Below are 22254 nucleotides of genomic sequence, written 5' to 3'. Positions count from 1 at the left end.
CAGGAAATGGCTTAATTCTGCTCTCGACACCTTTAAACCAACCCACAGTGGTAAATGCACCAAGGCCTCTTCGTTCTACCGTGTCTCCTCTTTATTCTTTTTTGGATCCACAGCAACTTTGCCTTAAACAAGTTGAGAAAATGCCCTGGGGGAGCAATAACGCTGGGGGTACATTGGAGTGTCTCTTCTGAGGTCCACAGAGCAGTGGCCGGGGTCTTGCCAAAATGCCCTTCACCCTACAGAAATTCTTCATGAACAACAGGCAAGTGATCTGTCCTCGCTATAACCTCCACTCAAACATCCCTGGTTAAACCAACTAAAACTCATTTAAAACCACATGCAAGAAGTTTTTCACTTAAAACCTTCCCAAATGCTTCCTGGAAGAAGCTGGCAGCTCACACCTGCCTGTCTCCCCCATCGTCCACCCCTGGCCTGTGCCCATCTCTGTCACCTCTGCAGGGTGACACCAGGCTCCCCATCCAGCTTTTGAGGTTACAAACACTTTATTCCGTGTTGTACAGCCTGGAACAGGCCCCCTGACCTCAGGCAGGGGCTCTCAGCATCCTGGTGGCACACAACAGTCAATGCCAATGTCTACAGTTGCCCAAACAAGCCCTTTAACCACCCTGCAGAGCATCACATCCCGGCCACTGCAGTAGGGCCAGGCAGTTGTGCCTCGGAGCCCCCCAGCCCCGAGGAGCCGCCTTCCCCGCGCAGGTGAATGGAAAAGCTGCTGCAATAAATCCAGGGAGATCTCTCCTGATACCGAGCATCAATTTAGACTCCTCTCCAAAAGTCCAGAGAAAGCACCATGGTGGGGAAACAGCACCTGAACTGGTTTGATTTGTGCCTCATTAAAGAAAAAATCTCCCCTGGAGTAAGTGGTGTCTCCAGTGTCCCCCCGGCGCCTGTTCCTGGCAGTGGGACAGTGGTGTCCAGCGGTGACTGCAGCCTCCCGCGGTGGCCGTTTTTTTTCCCCCGCCGCCTGTCATAGAGTTCCTGCCAGCAGGAAATGGCTCAGCAGGACACGAATCCCGGCCCCCAGAACACTGAGTAGCAAAGGGCTTTGTTAAATACGACCAGTGGGACAGGTTAGACAAACCGTGACTGGAGGTTCCCCTGGCTGCAGAAAGCCAGGCAGGTTCTGAATCAGTTTGATGGTTTATGGATTTGAAGCTGCTCACATGTGGGATTTGGTCCCTCGCCCTCAGCACAGCCTCAGCATGGCCAACCATGTCCATTCTCTTGCCTCTTCCCTCAAACATGCACCCCAAGACCTGGGCAAAGCCCAGCACCGAGGCCGCTGACCCCACCGGTTCCTGGAGGTGGCCTCACGCTGTGAGACCCGACGTGACCCTTCCTTTGCCGCCTCATCCAGATCTCAGGTGCTCACACACACGTTTGACTCGGGCAATTACCCCGCTCCTATGATTTTCAAACATGACTTTTAAACATAAATAGTAACTACAAAGGGGCGTGAATAACAACTGATGATCAAGATGTTACAGTTACTCCAGGCAAATATGTGGATTTTTTTCCCCCAGGTAACACCAAAAAACCCCCATGTTAAGTTCAGTTTATCTTCTCATCTGCTCGTGGCCATTCTCTTCAGCAAAGCGGTTCAATCCCTCTGCAGCACGTGCTGGAAAGGTCCTGAGGGAACGAACTCTGAAGTGCATGAGTTGCTCTGCACCCAAAGACATAATCAAACGTGGATTTTAACCCTGGTTATGACTGTCTCACCTGATTTCCACACCTGCAACAACAATCCTCCTGCCTGAATCTCACCTTTTCTTCCTCTGCCTTTAACAAAGCTCTTGCCAGACAAAAATTCAGCAAAGGCAGCAAGAATGCCAACTGTGTCCACGCTGCCCAGGCAACACAGCTCCCAGCCCAGGCGGAGGGAGCCGCTCCGGAGGGGAGCAGGGAGGTCACTGGGGTCCCTGGAGAGACAGGCACTCCTGGATTGGAGCTTGTTTCTCTAAATGAGACTGCTTGTAATTGCTTCACTAAATATTCAGTAGGATTTATGTTATAAAGGTGCAATATGAAATAGCAGTGAAGGTCACACATGCTCATGACACGGGTTTGAAATCTCCTTGTACAGCTGCACTGTGTGATGTTCCACCCCAGTCCCTCCCAGCCCTCTGCTCCTGAGGGCTCCTACTGGCATCAGAGCAAACGGGCAAAGTGTGGCAGGAACGTCATTCCAAAAAACTCCTGTTTCGGGGGAAACATCAACAACCCTCCTGGGAGGATATTCAAGACACCGATTGTCATGAAGGAGCCAGCAGAACGCAGTACCTGCTCCTCCAGACTCCTGAGTGGGAATTAACAACCATTTAAATGCAGCAGCACTTGCCTGTAGAGGCAGCGACTGGAAATCAGCATCTCCTGAGAGGACAAAGTTACAACGGCACCGACTGCGCTTGTCCAAGGCTCCATGAGAGCTGGAACCACAGCAGCAGCAGTTTCCTTTGCTGTTGCTCAAGAGAACAACCGGCATCTTGATTAATTACAACACTGAACAACCCCTCCTCCGAAGGAATTACTAGACTTCAGAGCTGCAATCTAACTTCCTAAGCTAAAGGCTGGAAGGAGACAGGTCACAGCATGGAAGTTATCAGCCACTCCAGAAACAAGGCTGCATCAGGGCTGTCCCCAGGCCACCAGCAAAGTCCTCACCAGGTGGGACAGTCGGGGCCGAGAGGGACCTGAGGGTTCAAACTCTGGTACCACACCCCGTCAGGTTTATTTTCAGAGAGGACGTGCTACGCTGAAGTGCAGTTACGGGTTCAATGCTTGAGTGTTCACTCATTATTTCAAAACTTCAGCACGTTTTTGCACGTTCTTTAGGCAAATGAAGTGCAAAGTGAGTCAGAAGCCAGCAGCACAGAGTGACTGGCCGTGTTACCTGTGGCAAGGTGAGTGCTGCCTGCAGCACCGGTGTCTGTGCAGAGAACAACCGCTGCCTCCCGCTTCCCAGAGCGCGGCTGTGTGCGGAGCTGGACGCTCCCTCTCCCACACCCCGCAGAGTGGGTACAGGCAAAGGCAAAATATGGTTCCAAATAAAATCACAGATGCAGACGGGCACCTATTTCCCAGGATCAGCTGAAGAGGATGTTCACACTATTACAACAGACATCAGGGGAGGAACAGACGCTTCCCTATTCCTGTGAGATAAACACCTGAGAGGAGAGATGGGAAACGGCGATACCCGCTCTGCTCTGCCTGGACCCATCTCACCATTCCTTCCATTCACGTTCCACCAGTTTCACGTCCGTTACACTGTGCAGCTGACATGTTACATGCCCAGAATACTCATGACAAATACTCATTTTTATTCCACTCCTATACCTTTTACTTTAATTGTAATAAATAAATAAACCAAAACTGAATCTCCATATTTTTAACTCCAGCCTGAGGCTGACAGTCTGAATTGTTCCTACGTTTCCAGGCAATCAGCTCCCCTTGCACACCTCCTCAGTGTGCAAACGTGCTCCTGGGCAGGATAAGGACCATCCTTTCTCTGCCTGCCCTTTGCTCTGCTGGTTTGCTGGTTTGTGATAGCACAACTCTGAGTGACATTTTAATAAAACACAGGGCTAATAAACATTGCAGCAATAGCGCTGGAGAATTGATAATGAACAGATTTATGTCAAATTATTCAATATCTGCCAACCTCCTCTGCTGCTCTCACACTCCCCAACTGCAAGTCCAACCCCGGTGTCTCAAGGCTCCTGGAAGGAGAGCAGAGTCGCCCAGTTTCCCCACCCCTCGGCAACAGGCACACGTCCCTTTCCCCCGCTATTGAGCAGCTCCAGGGAGGGCTGACAGCCATTCAGGGGTTAAAGAGAGGCAGTGAACCCCCAGCTAATGAGTAAGAATTCAGCAGGCAGTGTAAGATAAATGGAGCTTTCTCTGCTTCTGCTGGAGTCAGCATGAACTGCGGCCCTGCGGCTTGTTTGTGGCAAATGGAGTGCGCGAAATATCAAAGGGCAGTGATCCAGAAGAAGACCGACTTTGACAAATTTTAAATTGGCCAGAAAGAAAACCAGCAAAAAAAAAAAAAAAGAAAAAAAAAAAAATTATGCAATTCACTGTGTCCTGCAATCTTGGCTTTCCTGCTATGGTAGGAATTAGTGGCAAAACAACAGCAGTGATCGTCCGATGTTGGGAGCAATTACGAGGCATCTAAGTGAGATGCTTATCAGTGACTGAAGCTTTTAGAGCTCTCTGTATGTACAGTTGTAAGTGACTTGCTCTTGTGTTGCAGTCATTTTAATTAAAGCGTATGGAGTTTGCTGAGAGTAATTACCCTGTAGAGGAAGAGGGGAAAAAAAAACCCTGAACAGGCTCCTGCCTCCTCACACAGCGCAGTGCTGGATTTCTGAGATGTCACCAGAAAACTGTTTCCCTTCTCTCTCCCTGTATTTTTTCCTGGGGACGCTGGTGCAGGTCTCACTGGTGTGATTCCAGGGTGCTCTGCAGCCGTGCTGCACCCAGTCTGGGTGACGGACCCTCTGGAAGGGCCACCCCACAGTGACTGAGCTGCTCACAGTGCTCTGCTCACCCCCTTCCTCCACCACTTCAGGATTCAAACACTCTTTGTTCACAGCCAGTGACTCTGCTCCTGGGAAAGGATTCGCCCGGCACTCACCACACAGAAGACGTCGTTTCTCTGCAGGCTGGCTGGTTTGTTAGCAGAGCCAGAGCTTTTTCTGGTGGGGTGAAGGTAAATACCCTCAGAAATGGTGCTGCTGCCGTAGTGCCATTTATCTGCACAGACCCGAGCTGACTGCTCAGCATATTGCCTTCTCTAACCACACATCTGATTTCTCCTTCCCCTGGAGACTCACACACCAGAGAGGCAGCTCTCCTGCGTGAGGTGCAGCCAAACACCCGTGGGAGGTGCAGCTCTGAGCCCCAACTGCGTAAGGAACTCGACTGCAGGGGTGAAAATGTGAAGTGAAAACCTTAGGAGAGCATTTGTTGGGACCCTATGCTGGTTCTCCACAACTTGGTGCAGTCGTGCTATCTGTTTGCTCCTAAAGGGACACTGTCAAGTCTAACACAGGTCAAAAGTGAGGTTTTGTGAAAAGAATCTCCTTGCTGCAGCTACAAACATTAAAACTGGTTTTCAATTCCAACAGACACAGCAGACAGAACACCACGTCCACCCATCTGGGTATCTGCACCCACTCTCATGCAGTCACACGTAATGTACATGAGCATGATCTGAACTCGGATAAAACTGCTGCCTTGTGCTGGCCTGCAGGACTCAAACACCTGCTAACCTGCCTCTTGCCCAGAAAGCAATCGGCACAGTGAGAGAAAACAATGAGAGTGTCAAAATACTATCATTAAAAAAAGACAGAAAATATCTTTGCTGCTATCACAGGCATAAGTAAGAAGCTGGTTTTCAGCAAGCAGTCTGATTCTTACCACTCCCCACTCCCTTTACAATTATTATCCTCTTCCCAAGGCATATCAGGATGGTTGTTTTGTATAGAAATTGTTGCACTGCCATAAATTAAAAAAAGCCAAATAATAAAGTGTAACTGCAGCAATAGCCACGATTTATCAGTCATTTGCAGAACACTTTTCCTCCTGAAGGATCTCAAAAGGCTTTAGAAATTCAAACCATACCCACGTAGCACGCTTCTTCCACTACTGAAATGTAGTCAATTTTGGAGGTAAAGAGAGGCTCTGTAAGATTATACTCTTACAGTAAGAGCTAGTAAAGAACTATTTAAAGAGCCTATTCCCCTGAGAGGTACATATCTGATAGTAAGTGCATTTTGCTGAACACTCTGTATTTTGGGTTGTTGGGTGTCTACCAGGGATCATTTGGAGCGAAAGGCACAGCAATAATACAACACGTGCAGTGACGCGCTGGCCACTGAGCACTGCACATCACCCCCTATTTTACTGAGGAGGTGAAGGTTATTCTTTATTTTCTTGACTCCGAAGTGCAGACAGGTATCATTACTTAAAACTACCTCAGACACACAGTGATAGTCCACCAGCCCAAAACGTCTTTGACCAAATTTTTAAGTTACACCAAATGACACCAGCTGAGGGGTTTGGCCCACGAGCTTTCAGTGAGCTGAGCGATTGCTGAGATGGAAACTAGACTCAAGCATCTGTAGTGTCTGTTGAAAGACCCATTAAATAAATAAAAAAGAAATTCATTCCAAAAGACACTATTACACACAGCCTAGGTACGCTAAATGCACACGAATATCACCTCTCACACGTACATACACGCAGCTTGTCTCATCTGGTTTTCTTCCCAAGTTAGTTGACAGTAAATAAAAATTATCATGAAATTGATAAAATGCCTCAGTGCCCCTTTTTAAGGTCTATAAACACATTCATTAGCCACCAGCTAACGGATGGCTGCCCCGCGCAGACCTACCCAGCCGCTCTGCCAGGCGGATGTACACGGGGTCCACTCGCCTCATGGTCTTCACCAGATCCTTCCTGCGGAACTTGATTTCTACCGTCCCCTCTGGTTCCAGGATTCCTCCTCTGATCAGTGATGGGAAAAGAGAAAAGAAAGGCACTTTCAGGTCATCAGACAAGGGGAAACACAAAATGGAATGGTTCAGTGTTATCTAGAAAGCATGTAAAAAAAAAAAAAGAAGAGAAAGGTGGGAGGGAGACAAAACAAAGAGAAAGAGAGAACAAGAAAGAAAGGATCTTAGCTGTTATTTATCCAACGCCACAAATGCACACCAGAGACACGTCTGCCCAACAGCATATAGCACAGCCTGGGACGAGCAACGCTCTTCAGCAGACTCTTTTAAGCTGTGACCTGCAAGCTCTTTCCAAAGGTAGGTAAGCTTTATGAAACAAACCAATTAACCAGCCATTTCCATCAGAGACCCTGCCTCCTTCCCAGGGCAAAGACAGAGCAGCACGTGATTTGAAACTTGGGCTCAGTAAATAAAATCACTTCAGTCTTTAGCTGTGAGGGCGGGAGGGATGACGAGGAGGAAGGTCAGCGCTGAGGGTTATGAACAGCAACAGCGATGAGAACTATTACAAATGCAAAATGGTACTTAGGGACAGGGTGATGTATTATGTAAAATAATCTTCTTCTTGGCTACTGGAGCTCAAGACCTCTAGAGTCCAACACAGCTCTGCAAACACACCCTGTCCTTCCTGCTGTCTCGCAAGGCGGGAGCTGGCTTGGGATTTCCAAGAGGTGAGCTCACACTGCTGGGATCTTGGAAAGGTACGGGGCAGAGGCAGCGGGAGGGAGCTGCTCCTGCACGGACCCCAGAAACACTTGGGGGAAGGAGCTTGTAGAAATCCTGCTCACAGTGTGTCTGACTGGGAAGCAAACAGGCTCCACATTTCTAAGTAGGGTTTTTGGAAAGAACAGCAAAAACTTCCAGCTTCCAGGAGGGGAAGATTAGAGAATGTTTGCTCAAGATGCAGGAAATACTGGGGGGGGCAACAGACTACATGTCTGTCTCACCGTTTTAGAACAGAGAGAGAGACAGGCATGCCATCAGGACCAAAACTCAGCTGGGAAGGGCAAGGGAAACAGGCATCTTCTCAACTCTTCCCTGCATACACTTATTTTTTTCCCTGGGAGCAGCTGCCTGGGAATTTTATCCTGCCAAGAGGGCAGGAGTTGAGGGGATGCCCTGACAGCACAACATTCGTGCTGTCCTTCCATACGCCTGCCTCTTATCTGCTACAGACAGCCCAGGAAGGGCTGGCTTTTTCTCCAAATGATGCAGTATCTCTATTTTAAGTTTCTTTATAATATTTTAAAAAATCTGTTTCCAAGAATTTGCCTGTAGTTTTATATCCTGAACCACCAGTAACTAGAACTTCATTACAAAAGTTGTATTTAATTTAAAAAGTGCGACTCCCCAAGTGCCCACATGACAGTGCAACACTCAGGGATTTTAAAGTGCACAATTATTTACACCTATTTAATTTGCAAAATTGTATGTACAGACCCTTGTTTCAAAGCACAGAGCAGTAAGTGGAAACACCAGAATGGTCAGAAAACCCTAAGCACCAATATCTCACTGTGCTTTGGCACGTTATTCATGAACCCTCACAGAGGTGGCTCAGCATGGCTACAGAACTTACCCCCCTCTAAGTCTGAGCCAGGGGACCATCCAAATTGTCCTACACAGCAAACTCCTCCGAGACGCAAGTTACAACGGGAAGAGGGTCAGCCCCTGCTCAGTGACAAACTCCCACACTCTTAACTGCAAGCTTCTCACTCAGCCAGGTAATTATGTCCCAGAGCAGGTGGCTACAGAGGGAGGAGAAAGCTGCCATGAAGCTGCCGTACCTGCTCTCTCGGTCTGCGTACATCTCCATGTGGCGAGGGTTAATGGTGGGGTCGATCACAGCCCAGGATCCTCCTCTCAGCTCCGCCTGCGGTGGGATGTAAATAAGCACGGGTTGACGATACTCTCTCAGGCCATCCACAATGTAGGCACCAAACTTGAGCACTTGGTCATACATGTCTGCAGGAAAAGGACACATCGCTTGACGTCACAGCATGTCAATGCTTCACCCCGCCACACTTGGTCACACTGGGAGAAAAACCAATTATTCAGCTCTTCTAACCATGTATTGCAAGCTCTGGTTGGTGTTATCTGGACCTGGACAAAATGGACTGAGGAAGGAGATGTTCCCACAGCAGTCACTGCTCCCAGACAGTGGATCTCCACTCTGGAGATCTTGTCCAGTTACTTCCCGGTTACTTAACCACACTGATGCACAAAACATGGACTGCAGTGTCCTCTGGTCACACCAACCAGTCCTACACTTGGAGGCAGGAGATACTTGGAGATAGGATGTCCTGGAGACAATCCAGCCCTTACTTCCCAGCCAAGCCAATGAGTATTTCAGCAGTTTGGGAAGTCAGGTCGGGTGTTTTTGCTGCCCCATTCCAGACTTCCTACCATGGATCTGTACCATGACCCATGCAATGTGCACGGCACACCAAAGGGCAGCAGACCTTCCGTCTATCTTTATCAAAATCAGCGTGTTGGAAAGGTTCAGGTGTGCAATAGCATTCTTCTCTTCTTGCATTAGAGTTTGTTTAAGGCATTTTGCTCAAAATTATTAAGAACAACTCCACTGTGTAAAGACAGTACATTGAAAATATCAGCCCCAAAGGTGATTTAAATAAAAGAGAAAAAAGGACGGCAAAAGAATTGATATGAGATGATAAGAGTTTATAATGGATACAGTTTGTAATGGAAACAGGCACCCTCGAATACATACATTTTGTTACATATGATTATATATAGAAGTATCAAATCAAATATACAAGAAATGAAAAATACTTACTAGGATCATCCAGCCCACCTTTTTGTTCACACAGGACTGTGCCCTGCATCTCTCTCCCAGTGCTTTTTAAAGCTTTCATTTAGAAATCCCAAACAATAAATCTCCTCCTTCTTTAGGGGCATTTCCACAACCAAATGGATGAAATTTTCCTCAGCATTTAGCCAAACTTCCCCTCCTTCCCCATCCCCATCCCCATTAATTTAATATTCCTACTCTTTGCATCACCCTACATAATCTCTGCACTCCTTTGGGCTTGCTAGAAATAGCAGTAGGCTTTTCAGTATTTCCCCTCAGACACAGAACAGGTATTCATTCCTCATGTCTCCCAGGACAGTCAACCCCCTTCATCATTTTTGTTCTTTGCCCAGCATCTCCCAGTCTGCCTCATTTTTTCTGGCCATTAAAATACCACCATGTGGGGCAGAAAGACGAAGCGGGTCGCACGTCCGTACCCCGCACACGGGCTGGTCTGCAGCCATGGTCTGAAAAGACTGAGACACTTTTATTCATCTAAAATCCTCACAATCACCTGAGAAAGCATTTCCAGGGAAGAAAGAGACGCCAGCCAAGGTCCCCTTGTCATTTAACCCCAGTTTCATGTTAAGCAGCAGCATAGTTAAGCACTTAACTCTTTGGGAAATACACATACACACTCTTACATATATATATATATATACACACACTAACATATAGAGAGCGAGCAAGAGGTGTATATAGTGTGTGTAAATATATATATATACACTAGAACCACAGGCACTGATGTGATCTCTTCAGTTCATTCACAAGGTCATTGTCCAAGTACCCAAGAAAAGGAGTTTCATGTTATTTAAGAAATGTCAAATGCTGATGAAAAGAAGAACAATTTATTTCCCCCAATTGAGAATAAACATAAATTCTGTCGGAGACAGTGAGGACTGAGAACCAAACAAAACTCCAACCTTTTCCATTGTCATGAGCACAGAAAAAGACCTCAAAAGGGGTGACAAATTTATTACTAATTACACAATTATTTTATTATGTAGTGCTAGTAATAAACCACTTGAAGTACTTTCAGCTAATTCTAGTGTTAAGAAAATAATTGCTTGATTCAAATTATTTTAACTGAATTAATTCTTTACTAGACATTTTTTACTAGTGCTACATAATAAAATAATTGTGTAATTAGCAATACATTTTTCACTCCTGCCAAGGGTATATATTTTACTCGGGTTAAGTGTAGAAAAAAGAAGCGCTACTTGTTTGAACAGGGCAGAGGGAAGAGGAGTAGAGAAACTGAGCAAAACTTGATGTTTTCTGTGCACAGCTCCAAATCTCTCTCAGGTTTAGCAGGTGGCATCAGCAAGGTCAGGGAAGTGTTTCTGTGCCTACGATCCTTTCAGGATCACACTTTCAAAGCTCTCCAGAAGCACAAACTTTATCACTATGCAGTTCTGTACACAGTTACTCCTTTTGGGATCCTGCAAGGCAGCACTTAATTTTCCTGGAAGGTCCCAGCAGCCTTAGCTTAGTATTTTATAGATGGATTTACTGATTATATTATATTATATGATTTTATATATGGATTCAACTGCTGGCTTCTCAAAACTTCCACTGAGGTCAGAGGAGCTGCTGCTGTACTCTTGGGCTATAGACAGATAGTTTCAGATACTTTCAGACCTGTCTGTAAACTCTGCAGCAGAGGATTTCTCCTTTTCTAATGGTAACTACTTCTGCTAATGGAGATCAAGTTTTGCTCCACTAAGGAAGAGACAATCAACCTGCCTGTGATCACGGAAGGGTTCCCATGGTGCCATGGAAGCTGATGAGCTCCAGAGACGAGCCAAGGGGAAGCGCAGTGTCCACAGCTACAGGAGGGTTTCTGCTCTTCTGTGGGGTTCTCCCCTCCCACCATCTCAACTGTCCCCTCTGCCTACACTTACCACTTCAGCCAAGCAGGGACTCTTAAAGAATGTGTATTTTTAAGAGGTAAACTATCAGTAGAGTTGATGAAGATCATAAAAATACTGCAAAGACGACCCAAGACACCTGCCTGTAGTCTCCATGCCCAGTCACCCCAACACACAACCTCTCTGATTTACATCTATATTGTATTTGAGTGTGAAACCATGAAACATTTGCCATACTGTCACAACTGCCTCTTGTTTGCAGTTTTGCTGCATTCTCCACTCTCACCATGGAGAACAGTGCCCCAAATTTAACTGCTGCAGGTGGGAAATGATGCCAGGTCTCCATGGTGTCCACTGCTCTGTGCTCGAGTCAACCCAGCAGCCCTAGACCTTATGAACTGTTCCTACTGTAACTAACACACTTCTTATGTTTAAAACAAAACCCAATGGCTTCCATCATCATCCTGCTGCAAGGATCACCACAGGCATTTTAAGAGCAGGCTGTTCGCACAACTCTTCTTGCAAAGAAGTTGCTTATGTTGAGATTGGAAAAAATAAAACGAAATATTCTCTTTGTGGGTCAAAATTTCGTTCCTGTATTAATTTAAACCTCAGCATAATAAGCCACTAAGGCAGAAATGCTGCAGCAGTCCCCTCGGAAGAGTTTTCGTTGTTCCGTAGGGCAGACTGTTTGCAGCACGTTCCCATCCTCTGCTCAGCTGCAGTCTGCATCAGCGCCTACTCCACACAGACAAGAAATCTGCTGGAAGCTGTTATCATTACCCTGTATGTGTAAATATTGGCAGTCAGATGCAGCACGCGTGCTAGAAAGGCTGCAGACAGCTTTTTACATTTCCATAGTGTCGGGCAGCATGCCCTGAACCTCCAAAGCTGGAACGGATCTCATCAGCTTGGCTGGATTATCAGATAGGACCTGAAGGTAAACACCAGGCGAACACCGGCTGCAGACACATCATGTCCCTCATAAACCCATTACATACGAGCAATACCACCATTCAACACCCAGGTAATCAGAGATTTAAAACAGCCTCTTCATTCTGCCGAGATCTTTTTTTTTTATTGTTATTTATAACCTGTCCCAGGAAAAAAATAATAAGTAAAACATGAAAAACCAACTGCGAGTGACCCTGTAGCACAAGCGGCGCCGCAGTTTAATGTCGCGGGGATTTGCATGCTATCAAACTATTCATGCCGAGTCCAAGACCCTGGTGCTAATTTCCAGTAAATTTCACGCTTGATGTCTCCCCGTCGTGGGTCACTGCCGGTTCGCCTAAATAAACCACTTCCAAATGGCTCCTCCATCTAAATATTCAAGCCAGTTTTTATAATTTAATTTTGCATTATGCTGAATAGCCTTCCGGCCAGATAGAGCTCATTGGGGAAAGCACCAATACCATTGTGATATGCCTTTATTTATGTTTTTTATTTATTTATTTTATGGTTTGAATTAGACCTCCTAGGCCGACTAGTAAAGACAGGGGATTTTTTTTTTCTTCTTCTTTTTTTTTTTTCTCCCCCCTCCGCTAATGTCAATTTTCAGCATAGCAAGAGCTGTCTCTAATCTTTTCCTACTCATTACACACAATTTTGGAGTCATTTTACCCACAGTGCAGTCGGCTTCTGGCAGTGTGTTTGTGTGCACTGAGGGGTGGCATAATTGTTTATTTTCCCTCCCTGCATAATCCCCAGCCAGCATTGAAACCAAAACTGCAAACAACTCCCCAAGGAACGCAGAGAGCGTCAGGAGAGACCACGGCTCGCTACGCGGGCGCCAACAGCAAACAAGGGGCAGGAAAACGCAGGGACCAAGGTGCCAACTGCCATGGCTCTGCTCTCCCCTCCTGCTGCCAGCTGGGGATGTGCAATATGAGTGTCCTTGTAGTGCCCTGTCCACCTTGGGCTTCTGGTCCCAACTCCAAAGCTAAACTGAGCTTCTGAGGAACCCACCAAAGGGCACAGGCAAGGCCAACAGATCTCACAACACAGAATGGCAAAATAATATTTAATGAACACTTGGTAAAGTTACGTCCACAACCTCCCCCTAAGTTTTGCAGCAGGGAAAGCAAGTCATGAAGGGAGTGCAGCAGCAGGAAATGGAGCAGAACCATCCTGAAAGGTTAACAAGTATTTTCCCAAGGAAAGAATTTTGCCACCTTCCAGCTTTGCGTCTGCAAACTCCATGGCATTGCTCTCCCACAGCAGAGCAGGACAGCCGTTGTCACCCTGCCAGTCCTTCCAGAGCAGGAACTTTTACCCTGTTAGTGCATTTGTAACTTTGCTTGTGTGTTTGTGAAGTGCCACATGCAGGTAAGAGGCCGTAATCTTTTACTTATTTAAGTTTTATAGTATCAATCTCGCATTCTTGGCACTTCACAAAATTTAAAGGAGCAATGTGTGGTGCAAAAATCAAACTGCTGGCACATTAACTGAGCAGTTTTATAACTGTTCACTTCATATGAACATCGCCAAAAGAGTCAACCGGGAGACAGTGGGAAAAATCACCAGTGAGACGATGCTTCCACTTGACAGAATAGGCCTGTCCATTTTTGATATGCAATACTTTTGCCTTATCCAGCCCCAATTTCAAGCTGGGGCAGAAGGATATAAAGCTTTCTGAGCAGAAGGGGTTTCCTGAGATTAGTGTTTCATTGCCCAGGTTGGCAGCTGCCAGTTTTGTTAGCAAGGAGACCACTGTGAGCATCCCACTACCTCTTCTCACTGCAGATGACCTGGACAGTTCCTATAACCACATACAAGGGTGCATATAAAAATACAACTGCATTGCTGCTTCTGAAAAGAACTGGATACCAAATTTGCTCCTTGCATATTCTGTGTTATTCTTCTATGTGTCTATTAAAAACAAGACACACATGGGGATCTTCTTCATGAAACCCTTCGTCACCACAGCGACTGCAGCATAGTGTCCCCTTCCTCTAGCTGGCTGTGCCACAATCACAAGTGACTCTCAGGTGAGCCTGGCAGAGCATTGCCAGGATTTCGGAGGGTGACACCTCCAAACACTCTGCCTGGCCTAGAAAAGGAGCCCCTTATTAGCATTTCTAGGCAGGTCACATACTTGCCATGAAAGAGTGGGGCTGGATGCAGACTGCACCAAAGACGGGTGAAGCAGATCCACTCTGCAAGCTTATGGGTACAAGTTGTCACCACAGTTAAGCCAATTTAATAGTGAGCTGCTGCCCAAAGACAGGACCTGCTTCTGTCCCTTGCCACATTGTCCCACTGCTGGTCTGTCCCCAGAGAACCACTTCAGGGTGCTAAACCAGTAGAGCTGGTGCCATGGGGTATGCCATGGTGGGGAACAGCAGCAGTGCCCTGAGCAGTAAAAGACAAGCCACGATATGGGACAACACTGAAGGGGATCCAAATCGATGGTTACCTTTCATTCCTCCAGAGAAGCCTCTCCAGTTAGCAAAGACCATCAGAGGCAGCCCTTCTCTGTTAAAGTCATTGATCGCCTGCGCAGTCTTGAAGGCAGAGTCAGGGAACCAGACCTGACCAGCCTGCTGGATTATCTGTTGGGAATAAGGAAGACTGTTAAGCCTTGAAGCACGTTAATTTAAGAGTTAGTGTAAAGATACAGAAACAGGTGCAACAAGAGCTGTGATGTGGAATTAACGACAGGGAACACAGCACGTGAAACGCTTCGGATCTGCTTGTCCACAGAAGAACTGGGACAATCTTTTTGTACCAACATCAGCAGGAGTGCTCCCACTGACAGAGCTAAGAGGAGGAACAGAGATGGTGTGGAAAACCTGATACTATTAATGCTGCGAGAAGGTGAAGGAGAAGAAGAGAGAGAAAAGGATATGCAAAGGAGAAGACCCTGAAGAAATGATGTAGGGCCAGAGCTGTGATATCAGGAAGGAGAAAAGCAGAATGTCAGAGCAGGAAGAGCACAAAACACTATGGTCACAGCAAGACAGAAGGGAAATGATTTTTTTGCTTGCCAGATCTCCTGGGCCCTAGTCCCTGCTTCTCACCTAAGTCACGGGAGAAACAGGACTGCTGGGGAATGTGTCTCCTGTATGAATGGCCAACACAACTGGCCATTCACTCCTCCCAGCAACTGTCAGGCACTAGCACCCCATCAAGGAATGGTTATACATTTTGTCCCACATTTGGCACTAAAAAAAATTCCCCATCAAAACAAATGCTCTTTCCACAGAGACATTTCCAGAGGACAAACAAGCAACCGAGCACACGTTCAACCTACCTTGGCCTCCGAGTCCAGGTTTGCAGGATCAGCAGGGATGCTGAGCTCCACCGTTCTCGTTTCTACGGCAACTACTCCTACAGGTATTCCTCCCAGCCTGGTAACATGCAAAACAAATCAAAATTTGTATTTCTACTGTTCCACAAATAGACTTTTTTTTCCAATTTGCATCAAAATACTCAAGAGAGACAAATAACGCAAGCGAACGGTGGAAGAAGCATTCTGGCCTTTTTCAAGAGTTTAGGTGTGTGGCTGGAGAATTTCAGAGCAGAGTTTACAGTTCTCAAAGCAAAATCTTGTTCTAAAACCTAGCACATACCTCACTAAAAATTAAATAGAATAAACCAAAGCCCAGATTTTAAACGATAGAGCTACATCTCCACCACCCTTCATCTGCTACCAAACAGATTTCGACACCAATTGTCCTGACCACAAAAAATACCCCTGAAGACCCAAACCCTGTTTTCACAAGTGCTGCCAGCAGATGAAATACATCCAGAGGCTGCATGTCTGAGCAAAGCTGATGTCTCAGCCACCCTAAACCTCCACTGCCGACCAAAACTTCCCTCTCCCCAGAGGTTGGGGTGAATGATGGACAGAAGGTTTGGGTTTGCTGGCTATCTCCTCCCCAGCCCGTCTGCTACGGGGTGACTGCAAGGGTGGGAAGGGTGCAGGGACAGAGGGACAGGCAGGGAGCGCAGGCAGCAGGGAGGATGCTCAGCAGGCAGCAGGGAGGATGCTCAGCTCTGCTTTCCACAGCATCTAACCACTCCTTTACACAAAAGGCATCTCGCTCGCGATGACAACTGCTTACTCCCAGGACGGGAGTCCCAGCAGAGCCCGCGCTCTCTCCTCAAGCACCTCAAGCTGGATGACACGCGCTGCAGGCAGAGACAGCGACAAGGCCTGTGTGCACTAGGGGGTTGGAAATATTCCCATTCACTATGATTAAGAGTCTGCCTAGAAACCCGTAATTGCAGAAGCCGTCTTAAATCGGTAACTTATAACTTCTATATTAGGGCCCATGTGACCTAATAAAGAACATCTTTATCCAAGTATTACAGTTATTTATTGAACTTGAAAACAGCTCAAAACAACTTCTGTTTTCCATTATACTTCATATAAATTTTATCAGGCTAGCACATGAAGATGCTACATCTTGTTTTATAGTGTGTCCCTGGACAAGTTGCCATAGAATAATAAAAGACAATTTACAGCCAACAGCACACATATTCCAAACATACATACAAAAGATGAGTTTTGGCAGCACTTACAGTAACAATCCCAGAAGAATACATTCATATTTGTTTTTTTCAGAACGCCCTGCTTTTGAAAGAAGTCAGTTTCATTTGTGTTATATATACCTGCATGTGAGAGTCCAAAGCAACTTGGAATTTGTCAGAAGAAATGAACTGCAAGTGAAGCTGACCATGGGCCTGGGCAGAGACCTTCTATCTTTGCCAAATAATTGATTTTCACACCCCACTCCCTGCTCTCTGCTTAACATAAAAGCCTTTAAATAATTATAGGGTGCTGTGAGATAAAACTTTAGAGTGTCATGGATGGCAGATACAAATACCACAGTGTATGAAAAGGTCACAGGACATCCCAAGGTTACGTGCTACAATTAAGAGTGGAGTTAGCAGGTATTTTCAGCTCCTCTCAACACAGATCAGACAATATTCTGAGTGGGAAGGACCTTCAGGGGTGACAGCACTCAGACCCTGGGACCAGCAGTGGTCAGAGACATGAAAGTTGGTGAAGGCAGAGCTGAGCTGCAGCTGCACACGGCCGGCCCTTCGGCTCAGCAGTGCTTCGTCTCTAGCTGGGCTCGTGCAGCCGAACGTTACCGCGCTGCTCTGTCCTGAGCACGGACTCCTCCTGCCCTGATGTGATATCTGAGCAAATGGGAACGTTTCTCCGTATCATTCTCCACTAGGATAGTCCAAAGGTAGTTCCAAAGCCTTTAAAGACCCTCAAAAATCTTAAGAAGAGAGGAACAGAGGGATGTTTTGCTGAGCAAGCCCTCTCCTTCAGTTATTATGCAGCAGTTCATTAACATATGAACATAGCTCCTGATGGCCATTTGAGAGATGTCCAGAACGGACACAACCTCTGACATGTTGCACGTGAATGCCCTAAGCTTTGCTATCTCACAGCATGACCCCTGGCTCTCTGACCTTTGTTAGGAGAACTCTCTAGAGCTGTGGCTTTAAAGAGTCTAAAAGAGAAACAGGAGCACCCAGTGCCAAATATTCTGGGCTCATGTGTGCTACCAACACAATGGAGATAAGAAACAGCACTGGTTCATGGCCACGTTGGCTGGGAGCCCAGCTGGCTATCCCAGTTGTGCTGTGTGCTTCAGGAACAGTGCTGGCTCTCCCTGTCTCCCACTGAACACTCTGGTAATCAAATACAGCATCACCAGGGACGTCCTGGTACTACAGTCAGTCCTGGCAACATCAGTTCGGTGTGGCTAGAGGCTGATGGAGTCAGACCCCAGGGGTGGCCATGGGTTTTCCAGAAGATTGTGAGCATTATCAGGTAATTTGTCTATGGATTGTTGGCACTCTGATACTGACAGAACAGGAGGTGAAAGATCTGTAAATAGAAGATTTTTCTTTGATGCAGACTTCTGCTAGGAACTAAGGCACTCTGAACGCCCGCCATGCACAGGCACGACTCTATCTCATTAAGTGTAACACCTGAAGCCTCCAGGATCCCATTCAGGCACTTCAGGTTTGGGTTTTTTTTTCCTCCCCTCTCACTTGTTAACACAAAAAAAGAAAAGGCTGACAATTAACCAAAAATACTGACATCAATTAGGAGCTGGGAGTCTGCTGGAGGCAAGAGTATGAAGCTCTGTCTTGAGAGGAGAGCTGGCAGCAGCCTGAGGAATGAGGAGTGACAAAGGATAAGCACACTGCGTTTGGACAGCTCAAGCACTTGTAGTGGAAACTCAAGGGAGATAAATGTACTCTTTCAAAATGGCTTGATTGTGAGAGGAAGCAGACAATCAGATCAGGAAACTCACAGTGCCATTTTGGAGGAGGCAAAAAACTGAAGAAACTAGAGAAGAGGTGATTGAGGGGGTTTTGAGCCCAGCTGTGTCCATTCTTCTGAGCCCATTCTGGCCAAATGCAGGATCCTATCTCCAGGCTTCTGCTTCCTGCCAGCTCTGAGAGTTCATGGACCTGCAACACTGAGAATGACCCAGGCTGCAAATATTTTCAAGGTAGGGATCTAAATCTCGAGGCAACAGGGAACATTTTAGAATCCTGCACAGGTGCCACTTCACAGCAAGGTAAGGGGAAGTGACTCCCCTTGGGAGGACGTGAGTGCCACAGGTCTCTGGAGCTGCACATCTCTGCATCACAAAAAATAACTAAGATCAGGTGTGGTGGGTGCTGGTTTGGAAAATGCTGTCTGTTATTCGATGCAAACCTCAACATTACACTCCTCTATGCAGAGTTTCTTGGAATTTGCTCTAGTTTCAGCTGAACTTGCAAGTCAAATAAGACTGCAAACCAATAAATTGTGTAAGATACCTTCAACTAAGTCAGAGAAGGCCTCACTATGCAACCAGGTACCTAGGGAAGCATATATTGTCTGCCACAATTTTAAACAATATCTCTCTTTTTGGCTTTTGTGCATGTTAAAGCTGTCAACCTCCAAGGAAAACAGGAGAAATGATCAGACCATGCTTCATTCGTGGGGTAAAGAATTATCCTGTTCAAGTAATGACTTATTTTTACTTAGAGCCATCAACTTTCAAAGGAGGTTCTAGAAAAGTGCAAAGCATAACGAAAACTTGATTTCTACAATGTCTAAAATGCCTCTTAGAATTTACCTTGCTCTACCAACCACAACTGTCTGCGCCCAGGGCTGCATGATCTCCACGAACGAGCCATTGTCAAAGAAACCACTTAGCCATTGTCCTTTTTGACCTAAAGGGAAGGAATAAAAATGGAAATATCAGAGGAGGGAGGGAAGAAATAAGAGACAATATAAAAGGAGCAACTGAAACTTGCTTACACATGCCAACTGGAGAACTTGGCATTGTCTTTTTATTTATTTATTTTTAAAATAGATTATAATACAAGGGAACATTAGACAGCTGAGCATTTGTCTGCCTTCAGCCATCATGTCTTATTTCATTTGCTAGTCTGCATAAACACAGTCATTTATCAGCAAAAGCATCATTTATTGTTAAACGATGGGGTTCGGATAGCAGAGGGACTTTGCATGCCTTTAAATAACTGGTTTTTTTTCAAGACACTACAAACATTTGTCAAAAGGCAGTAAAGTCATTAAAGATATTTTTCAAAATGCCTATTTCTATTTTAAAACTTATCTTACATTTTTCTCCCGATTCTTCCTAATCTTTCCTTTAAAGAAAGAATGCTGAAGGGAGTCAGGAACTAAATATAAAAATTTCTTTGATATTTTAAAACTACACTAAACATCTGAGCATGTTCCACACAACCAAACTGCTCCTCAAGAGCACGTCACCAAGATGACTGTGCAGTTCTAAGAGAAATAAACTTTTCCTGACCCTTGGAGACAATCAGGTTCTACCCTGAAGGACGAGGGCCTGATTACCCTGGCCGTGCTATGAATGATACTATGAACCAGCTGCCCTTTATAAAACCAGTGCAGTATCAGACTTGGGGTTCCTCCTGCATCACAAACTCCAATACACTGACAACACCTCTCCACCCTCATGTACACTAACAATCCCCATACATTCCTTCAAAACAAATCCTCAGGATGACAGTTATTCCTATGGGAAGAGGGGTGGCAGTTTATGGTGTATTTCTCTACATTCCACATGTGTTTCTTAAGTGGATACAAAAGACACATGAAGCCTCACGACGCCGATGTGCGCAGGGGCACGGCACCGTTTCCAGACAGGAAGACCATAGTAAGAAGGTTTTCCAATATTTCAGCTTGGACCCTACTCCAGTGACCAGGTAAGGACTCAACAAAAAGCTTTCCTTTGGCTGACTGCTGATGCTGGACTGGGCAGTGACAAGTAAGACTTGCAGACAGCTCTCTTCCTGCTGTATAAGCTGCATATCCCGAAGTCAAGGCATCGAGATACTCTACCCACCCAGACAATACAGAAATCACAACTCTCTTGGGACACCTGCTTTCCACTGGGGCTTCACAAAGCTCTGCAAAAAGAAACCCCAAAAAACCCCAAACCCCTCCCAGCTTTACCCCTTGGCACACAGCTTCTGAGGAACACTTTAATCTGAACAAGCACCTCTGCTTCTGCAAACCCAAGTCCAAAACCAATTAAAAGTGGAGATCCAAGCAAGCTAACCTCTGCTGACTTAAACAGGATGGAGAGTGTTTTATCAAGACCAAACTTGTAATTACTGTGTTCTACATTCTTTGCCTCTGTGGCCCCACTGTAAAATGTGACCATCCATTTCAAAATTATCTCTTTATCGTGAGCCCAAAGCTGATCGTTTAGATTCTGGCCTCGTGTCGGGCGTCAGTTTGAAGAATATCACGGCAATATCTCCTCTAATAAATGGCTTTAACTTTTCACCTAGGAGATATCTGCTTTAACTTATCGCAGGGAATCATCTGCTTTCCTTAACGCTTCCACTAAATTAAAATCTGAAGTCACTCGATTTGGAAGCCAGAGTTAGCTGCACTCAGACAGCTGGATGAATTACTTGAGAGATGATGAAAAAATATTATCCAAAACCAGAAAACTTACTTTATCACAAATCTCATTTTAGCCCCCCAAACTCATTAATAACAGCAGGCATAATGGTCACCCAGTTTGCAGCTTGTACCCACACAGGCAGCACAACCCCAAAAGCATGCGTGGGCATTCAGGGGTTTGCAATGTTTCTAATATAATTGTTCTCCAAGACCTGCAGGAATCCTGTGATTCCTTTGGGGTATATTCCTTGTGTATATGGACTTCCTCTGAACCACAAAAAAAAGAAAATCTATAAAAGTAACTAATGTGTCCTCAAACACTCAGAATTTACAAGCTATGTTTATATATTGTATTCAAATTGTTTAGAACTAATTACTTTATAAGCTCCAAAACACATCTGGATTGCAGATATAAAGCCTTGACGAACAGTCTTGACACAAGACTCAATATTGTGTATTCTGGCCACCAAAGATCTAACAACGTACTTGGATTTGGGCGTCCAGCCAGCATCCAGCGAGGATCATAGGGAGTCTTGGTAGGAACAAAATCTATGGTTCTGTCTATAGGATCCTTGACTTTGAGGATAGGAACAGGGCTGTATACACTCTAAGGGGAAAAAGAAAAATATTGAAGGAAGTCATTCTCCTGCATGGCTGTGCACCGAACACCAGCTCTGAAGGACCTGGTCAGAGTCCTCTTTCCCCTACGCTGCACAGCTCTTTGACTGATGGGACCCCAGAGACTTGGCAAGAGCCTGAAGAATCTTCCAAGGTTCTCCATACACTCTCTCAAACCCTCCTTTGGCACTGTATGGCATACATTGTATTTCCTCTGCTCCTGAACTTCAGGCATAGCCAGCACTAACGAGGGGTTGCAATTAAATTTTGGAAAGGTGACCAGGCCACCTGACTCACTCTGTGCACTCTCCTGAAGGAAGGTGACCCGCGTGTTCTTGTTGCTGCTTTCCCAGCTGCGGAGCAGCTCACACATATACATCAACTCCCACACACGACTGCCTCAGAGGGGCACTTCTGGAGTCTCTCAGTAAGAGACAATCCACCGCTTGTGTGAAATCCTGCTGCCCACAGCGCCAA

At 46.0% G+C, this 22254-nt stretch overlaps 1 protein-coding gene across 1 annotated transcript in view; it reads right to left on the bottom strand.

Moving 5' to 3' along the window:
* Nucleotides 1–22254, bottom strand: part of LOC104529902 (acetyl-CoA carboxylase) — a gene marked incomplete at its 5' end in the record, with an annotated part of 86438 nt that overhangs the window by 7348 nt on the left and 56836 nt on the right. The window contains 6 exons of the mRNA XM_010174340.1: nt 6422–6534; nt 8327–8504; nt 14641–14776; nt 15478–15574; nt 19328–19424; nt 21646–21766. Coding sequence (XP_010172642.1) covers nt 6422–6534; nt 8327–8504; nt 14641–14776; nt 15478–15574; nt 19328–19424; nt 21646–21766 — 742 coding nt within the window. The remainder of the gene's footprint in view (nt 1–6421; nt 6535–8326; nt 8505–14640; nt 14777–15477; nt 15575–19327; nt 19425–21645; nt 21767–22254) is intronic.

Source organism: Antrostomus carolinensis, unplaced genomic scaffold, assembly GCF_000700745.2.
Source record: "Antrostomus carolinensis isolate BGI_N321 unplaced genomic scaffold, ASM70074v2 scaffold7258, whole genome shotgun sequence".
Taxonomy (NCBI): Eukaryota; Metazoa; Chordata; class Aves; order Caprimulgiformes; family Caprimulgidae; genus Antrostomus; species Antrostomus carolinensis.
Note: the sequence above shows the minus strand (reverse complement) of the source record. Positions and strands in the feature narration are given on the sequence as shown.